This window comes from Furipterus horrens, unplaced genomic scaffold (genome assembly GCF_987537825.1).
Source record: "Furipterus horrens unplaced genomic scaffold, mFurHor1.1.pri manual_scaffold_11, whole genome shotgun sequence".
NCBI lineage: Eukaryota > Metazoa > Chordata > Mammalia > Chiroptera > Furipteridae > Furipterus > Furipterus horrens.
The window spans coordinates 92,552,657-92,560,223 of record NW_028327181.1 but is presented as its reverse complement, the minus strand read 5'-3'; the positions used below and the strand labels follow the sequence as shown (position 1 = coordinate 92,560,223).

Sequence of the window (7,567 nt, the reverse complement as noted above, 5' to 3'; positions counted from 1 at the left end):
TCAATTTAGAAACGCTTTTCAAAGCAGCTTGATGACTCCACAGAAGGGTGGGGCTCTGGCGTCCAACGCTCTAAACTCTGTAAGTTTAATAGACGAAGAGTTACACACGACTGGGCACTGGGTGGCGTAGGAACCAGAGCGTCCGCCTGTCCCCTTTGAGGCAACCGCAACTCAGATGCCTACTGGAGCCAGCAGATCCCGCCCCAGCTGCACACGTTCTCCCTTTCTCCCTCTGGCCAGAGGCTCTGGCAATGAAAACACCACCACGTGGCCTGCAGCCTCAGCCTCACGCGCCTTCACCCAATGGAGAGCCGCGTCACGGAGTTGGGGCGGGTCTACAACTAGGCGGGCCCGCCCACAGCCATCGCCAATTGGTTAAGAGTGCGCCGCGGCAAGGGCTCGTGGCCAGTAGCAGCTGGAATCGCGGCAACAGCACGAGGGGCGGGCCGAGGCAAGGAGGGGCGGAGCGAAGCGGGATCGGGGCGGGGCTCGGACGGACAGGGGCTGGCGACCCGGCCCGCGGAGCCGGCGCCAGCGGGCTGCTGAGGTGGCTGTCGCCGGCTCAGAACTGCGGCTTCCCCGGGTCGAGCCCCCGATGGAGGCCGAGGCCGCGGACAGCCCCCCGGGCGGGGTCGAAGCGGCGCTCAGTTGCTTCTCTTTCAACCAGGACTGCACGTAAGCCGCGGAGCCTGCCTGGCCGGGAAGTGGGGGACAGAAAGTCGCGGCCAGGGGTGTTGTCCTGTCCGCAACTGGTCGCAATGGAGGCGCGGGCCTACGCCCCAAGAGGCCGGCGGCGGGACGGCGGCGGCTGCCCCCATCTGGTTCTGGTCTAGGGATCCATCTCCTCCCCCATCCTCCTCCGCCAGCGGGGCATTTGGGCGCCCCCAACCCTCGCTCGGGCCGCGAGCTGGGAGGGGCTGGCCGAGGGTGAAGGCGGAGAGTTGGCAGGGGGCGTGGGGCTGCAGAATGCTCAGGCTTGGGGGCTCGGGTGGGGACCAGAGTGGGGATCTGGGGAGGGAGGGCGCAGAGGCCAAAACAAAGGAGATGGGAGGGGAGGAGCAGGTTGGAAGTTGAACCAAGGCGTGGTAGCTGGGCCCAGGAAGACAGAAGTCCAGGAAAAACGTTCCCATTTGTCCTTGAGCATCTCAACGTGGCATCTGGGCAGGGCCTCCGACAAAGAGGCAGCCTATCCCTGCGGGCAGGCCAGCCTCTGTCCCAGCCTCGGCGCTGGCATCTGGCCTGCCCACCCTGGATGTCAGAAACATCTCCGTTCCATTCCCCGTGGGTCCACGCAGCCCCCCTCGGCGGGGCCGCACCGCCCTCTCCGAGCCCACGAGCCCTTTCTCGGCCCCAGGCTGCCTTCTCCCAGGAGCATGAGTTCCATCCTGTTGCTCTTTGAGTGGGTTTTTAATGCTTCACCCTGATGGTCGCATCTGGACTTTGGCCAGAGCGCTGGGATTCACTGGACTGTATTTCAGGCATCTGGAGGGTTCGGTCCCTTGGAAACAGACGTCGTTTTCCTCCCCTCTTTTCATGGAATTGTTAGACGCCAGCCCCCCGGGGCCGCATGGAATAATCTCTTTGGAATGTACACCCAGTGCATCAGGCAGGGATCACCTCTTCCCAGTTTCCCACTTCCTGCTGTACCAGTTTCTGTGGTGTTCCTTGTCTGGGGTCAGCCCCGGGCTTGTGCATTTGGCCGGTGACTGGGTTATGCTAATATTGAACATTCAGTGATGTAATTAAGGCCATCACGTCCCATAAGCAACCCGGGCTTCCATTCCCTTTGCGTTTCTGTTTAACTACACCCTACGCCAAACAGTATGCCTTTGTTCAAAAAACTGTATGCCTACTCCAGTCATCTGGTTACAGGACATCTTGGTTAGTTAGATGTGTGACTTTGAAGCTTTCCTCGACCACAACCCACAATAAGAAATACATATTACAACATCATCCAATACCCATATACGAATAATATTTTTAAAAAGTGATTCACAAAACGGTGTTCACCCTTATGACGGGTGATACCCACTGGTATTTTCCATTTGCTTTTTTAAAGCCATTTGTGACTCACTGGATTGTTTTTAGGATTCACTTACAGTTGAGACCCACAGTTGACAAAAATGATAGTCTAGATAAAATTCTGATGTTTTGTAAGAAACGTTTTGCAAGATGGCTGTTGAAATGCCTGGGTATTTTCCTTCCCAAATGAACACAGTTAAGGAGGGGAGTTCGTTTGCTTATTAGTAAGTGTCCTAACTTCTGCTTTGTGGCATTGTTTATTAGATTATTTTAATCTTTATTCTAGTTAAGCCCAGGCTTTCATAGCAGCTGGATAAGAATGTTATTTTCAAAAACCGTAGGGTGCTGGGAAAGCTAATTTCCTTAGTCCCTACAGTCAGTTCTATTTTCTTGGATGAAGGCTCTGCTGGGCGGCTCTGTCTCGCCTATAAATAAAAGTTTTTGTCACGGTCAGTTGTTTTGAGCCAAAGAGGGTATGACATTGAATTTGAAAATAAGTCAAGCCCCTTTACTGAATACATTTAGGAGTATCAGTGTGACTTTTTCTGTAAGTGTAGTCTGTGTTTAAGAGCTAGTATTTCTGGAGGAGGTGGGTGAAGATGACCCATCTTTCACCCTCACTTCATGCTTGGCACTGTGCTAGACGCTTTGGGTATTTTTCCCCCCATTTGCTTGGTGATGAGAATTTTTTTCCCCTACAAAAAGGCCTTATGGATAAAATAAGGTTTTAGTCTGAATGCCTTGATTCAGAGACTTCTGTGGCCATTGATTAATCATTTAAAACCTCCGTAGTGACCACACTGCCATTTTCTTATAGATAAAATTCTTCTGTTCCAGGAGCAGGGCATATGTCTGAAAATTATTTTAAATTGCCAGATGTGTTGCTTAATAGTATAAGACTAGTCACATTTTTTTCATTACTTGCAAGCTTTGGAAACCTCAGTTTACAGCTAAATGTGCCTTTATGTGAAAAGAATTTGAAACGGTAACTCCGGAGTGTATTTGGAAGGTCCTAAGATGCTGCTGGCTTGCTTTTCCAGTGGCCGCTTGTCATCATTAAGGCTGTAGTTGCAGATGTGAAACCCACGACTGCTCCTAAGCAAAGGTCTAACACACCAGTTTAGCCACTGGGCAGGCTGGAGGGCCGAGGAACACAGGCCGCCGCCCTGCTGATCACAGGCTGACGGTAGTCACCCATTCCCGTGTCCCAAGGAAGAACAAATGTTCGGGAAGGAAAAATATTCCCGGGGAAATCATGTGACCGTCTCCTTTTTGGGCCAGTGAAATGAGAGCTGCGGCCATCAGGCTTGCAGCAGTAAGCTGCTTATTTTAGTATATGCTTCTCGGTGAAGAGTGCATCTCACCTTTTCATATATTTGTTTTAAATGAGGAAGTTGGACTCCTTTGTAGGTCCACCGAGGGCCATTTTAAGGTCCCTTTCAGCTCTGACATCCCGTTTTCCCAGGTTGGAAGTGCCCAGGGTCAGACTGCTTATTCTCAGTGTCTCCTGTGTCAGGCTGGGTTCATCATCACTGGGGAGAGAGCTAGAAGGGGATTCCCAGCTGCTGAACAAAACAGACTCGTTTGCTTTCATCCTGAGGCCAACAAAACAAAACAAAACAAAACAAATCCACCTGGGTTCACATTCTGTCATTATCTATGGGTTGAGAAGTGAAATTTTTTAAAACACAAGGTTTGTTTTTTAGGCCACATTGTCCCCAATAAGTGCTCAGTCTTTGTTTTGTTCCTTGGTTTGTGGGACATGGTATAAGGCAGAGTTCTCAGCCCTGGCTGCATAGTAGAGTTCTCGAACCAAAAAAAAAAAAAATCAATTAATGATAAAAGGTCAGGGATGGGGAGCAGGGGTAGACAATCATCAGTATTTTTATTTTTAATTTCCCGAGTGAGTTTGCTGTCCCCCCAGGGTTGAGGGCTACTGGTATAAACTGTCTGAGAGTGTTTGATGGAAAGGAACAAAAGGAAGCATCTATTAAATTTTGCCTACTAATGCCCTATTATGCCTACTACGAACATGTATTTCCTTTTTAAGCAAAAAAAAAAAAAAAAAAAAAAAAGTCATCAAGAAAATAAAAAAATATTTACCTCTTGGTAAAGTACCTCTCAAACAACCAGGAGCCTCCCTCAGTGTGTTGGGAGTGAAACCATGCTGGACATTCTTGAGGGCTTGTTTGGAGGTCCTAGCAGGGGAGCACAGCTACTCGTATACCCTTGACCGAAGACCGGTCCTGTCCTCTGGTTGGGAAGGTCGTCCTCTTCAACCGAGCATGCAGCTTTGGGAGGGACACATGTGGATCGGTGAGGGAAGAAGGGGACACCCACGTAACCAGCCAGATCAGCCGAATCAACCCTGGCAATCAATGGGGTGACAGATGTTGCAGCCAGATTGCCTTCACATTCTTAAACATTCCATTTTCCCTATTTCTGCTCAACTGGGAAAATATGGTCTCTCATAGGTTCGACATGTCACTTGCTGACACAGCCTGTGGAGTTTCGGGTCTCTCGGCCATGTCACATTTTTGTGTGTAGTTGCCTTTGACCTTGTCCTTTTACCATGCCACCCCACCTGACAAGGTGGGCCTCACCAGTTAGAAAGTGACCCAATATCAAAGCACCTGAGGATGAGGTGAGAGGGAAGAGGGGTATCCGTGTCCGGGCAGGTCTGAGTGGCAGTGCAATGCCTGTTGTCATTCCCCAGCTGTCATTCTCTCCCACAGGTCCCTGGCGATCGGAACCAAAGCCGGGTATAAGCTGTTTTCTTTGAGTTCTGTGGAGCAGCTGGACCAAGTCCACGGAAGCAGTAAGTGTGTGTGAGAGAGGTCTCAGGCACGTCAAATCTTCCCTCCAGGCTTGACTCCGTGGTACTCCTGAGCTTTCTGCGTTCCCCTCCCTTAAACATCAAACTTGAGTCAGTATCTTTCAGATCTAAACATACATCATTGGCTCCACTTGCTGTAAAATCAAAACAAAACATGATGAAGCCCTTACTGAGATGTAGCAATAGCTTAGGTAATGTTTTATATTATGAATCTTCTGTTTGAAACCATATTGCTGAACATTTTTTTGTATACATATATCAACAGTCATCAATTTTTATAGCTGTCATACCAAAAGATCAGTTAGGATTTTTCCCATTATATCAGTGCTGTAGAACATCAAATGTTATCAAACATTCATTTAGTTGTGGAAGTATGTTCTTTGCTTTAATAAAGCAATACTATGCCATGTACATAGTCCATATTGAAGGTATTGAAGTACTTCTAGTGAATATTTTAAAAAATTTTTCAGCTTAGAAATGTGACTCTTAATTTTTCCAGGGTATACAAAAGCTTATGCCATCACAATAGTGAAAAACATACAGTCTTTGGATTTCTCAGAAAGAAAGTGGCTTGGTAAATAATAGATTGGGCTCCTAACTTATTTGTAAGATGTTATTTCTGTTATGCCATTTCCATGAATATTTTGATCGGTATCTGTCCCGTGTTGTTCCCTGTGGGACTTGCCTAAGAACAGCAAAGGCATGAAAAGAATGTTCTTCACCTGCGGGTGCTCAGAGGGCTTACTGATGTGCTTTCTTCCAGAGCACAGAAGCCCTTCCCCGGCCGTAACATGATGTCCAGATTGTTTCCCAGGAAAGATTGCAGGCAGGGCCCAGGAGCACAGCGAGACGGGGAAGGGGTACAGATTTTTCTATGCTACTGCCCCCCACGGCGGTCCCCATCTTAGCAGCAAAGACAAAAACTCCTGAAGGCAGAGGCTCTGCCGAGTAGTCCCTTCTTTGGACCCTCTCAATGAGAAAAGGGTAGCTAGAGACAGCCCGAACCCCTCAAATACGTTTCCTGGAGCAAACAGCGGCCCCACGGGGCCCTGGGGTGGGAGCTCCGGAAATCCTGACTTTATGTCCGGTCCCAGCCTTTTCTTTAGATTTTTGAAAGGGCTTGGGGAGTGTTACATTTGGAAATGATGAAAGCTTTGCCGTGAGGAAAAATCATTGCAAATGCATGCTGATGGATGGGTGCCTGGTCGGCAGGACCCAGAGGACACGGGGGGCCGGCCTCGTCTCGTCGAGCAGGGCTGAGACCCAGGTAACCTCGCCGCTCTCCCCCCCAGATGAAATCCCAGACGTCTACATCGTGGAGCGCCTCTTCTCCAGCAGCCTGGTGGTGGTGGTCAGTCGCACGAAGCCACGGCAGATGAACGTCTATCACTTCAAGAAAGGCACGGAGATCTGTAACTACAGCTACTCCAGCAACATCTTGTCAATAAGGCTCAACCGGCAGGTACGTGGGGGAGAGCCGTCCAGATTGCAAGGCTCCTGCTCATTGGGACCGAAGAGAAAGATGGATATCTTTCAAGATGAGTGTTTCTAGACAACGCCTCCAATTCTAAAGGGGATTTTCACACTCGGGCCTCGTTTTATGGGGCTACTGTAAAGAGAGTCGACTCCATGCCCGAGTTTCAGTGGTGGGGCCGCCCTGGTCCTTCTGCCTCGTGTTCTTCCCTGGACATTGGCCAGTGGCTAGGTGAACCCTGCCCTGGGTGCAGGCTGGGTGGACCTCAAGCTCTGAAGCTCTCCCCTGAGCTGCTGCAGGGACACCTTCCAGAGAGGGATGCCTCTCTGGTTTGGGTCCCTGATGGTGACCCTCGTTGCAGATCGGCCTCAGTGCCTCTCAGAACCACACTCCTGAGGATGAGGTGCGGTCCTCCTGGGCTGGTTCTGAAGCCAGTCAGCAAAACTGCGCAGTGGGCAGGTCCTCGGTCTCAGACTTCCACTTTCGCCCAGAAGACACTTGAAGATTGTTCTTCTGGTGTTTTCTTTGTTCAAAGAAGGATTTTTCTTATCTCAGATATGTAGCACCTTCGCTTGAAAAATATCAGGTCTTGTGAAATAAGTGTTTGAGGCATTAGCAGAGTTTCCAGTTGAATTACTAGTTTTTAAATCCTGTGAGGAGGGCAGGGGCCATATCCATTTTGTTCACTATTATAAGACCTGGTAGAAAAATGCTCCATAAACATCTGTTTCCTGACTGCCTATTAAATCAACAAATACATAGATTCTCTGTATGACCACGCAGCTCTGTCCATTCAAGTAAACATTCCCAGGATGGGCGGTTGTAGCATTCACAGGGGACAGTGTTTTCTGCTGTCTTTGTACCTAAACTATTAAGTGATGATTACTTTTTTTAAACAAATGAGACAAAGTGCTTTCTTAAGTTTACAGTAAGGCAGAGCTGGTTTCTTTGAGTCAATCAAATATTTTGATTGAGTATCCACTTAAGCGTGAATAAAGCAGAGAACAGCCTGAGAAATAGGATATGGGGGATTTCTTAAGCAAAGAGGAGCCAGAGTAAAGAAAAAAGTAAACCCGGGTTCTTGGCAAGGGAGGAAGAGGCAGTTTGAGGGTTTTCAACTTGAAGGACTTTAAGCACAATTCCTGGCCCAAGGGCTCCCTCTGACCTCTGTTGGGAGCATGTTAAATCTTGTTGCAGAATTGTTTTTGTATCTGTGCATATAGGAGTAGCCAGCA

At 49.0% G+C, this 7,567-nt stretch overlaps 1 protein-coding gene across 1 annotated transcript in view; it reads left to right on the top strand.

Annotated features, from left to right (window-relative positions):
- The first annotated feature begins 494 nt into the window (after nucleotides 1-494).
- Nucleotides 495-7,567, top strand: part of WIPI1 (WD repeat domain, phosphoinositide interacting 1) — a 31,338-nt gene continuing 24,265 nt past the window's right edge. The window contains exons 1-3 of the mRNA XM_090257892.1: nucleotides 495-675; nucleotides 4,758-4,840; nucleotides 6,151-6,320. Of these exons, the coding sequence (XP_090114018.1) occupies nucleotides 596-675; nucleotides 4,758-4,840; nucleotides 6,151-6,320 (333 nt within the window). The 5' untranslated portion in view covers nucleotides 495-595. The remainder of the gene's footprint in view (nucleotides 676-4,757; nucleotides 4,841-6,150; nucleotides 6,321-7,567) is intronic.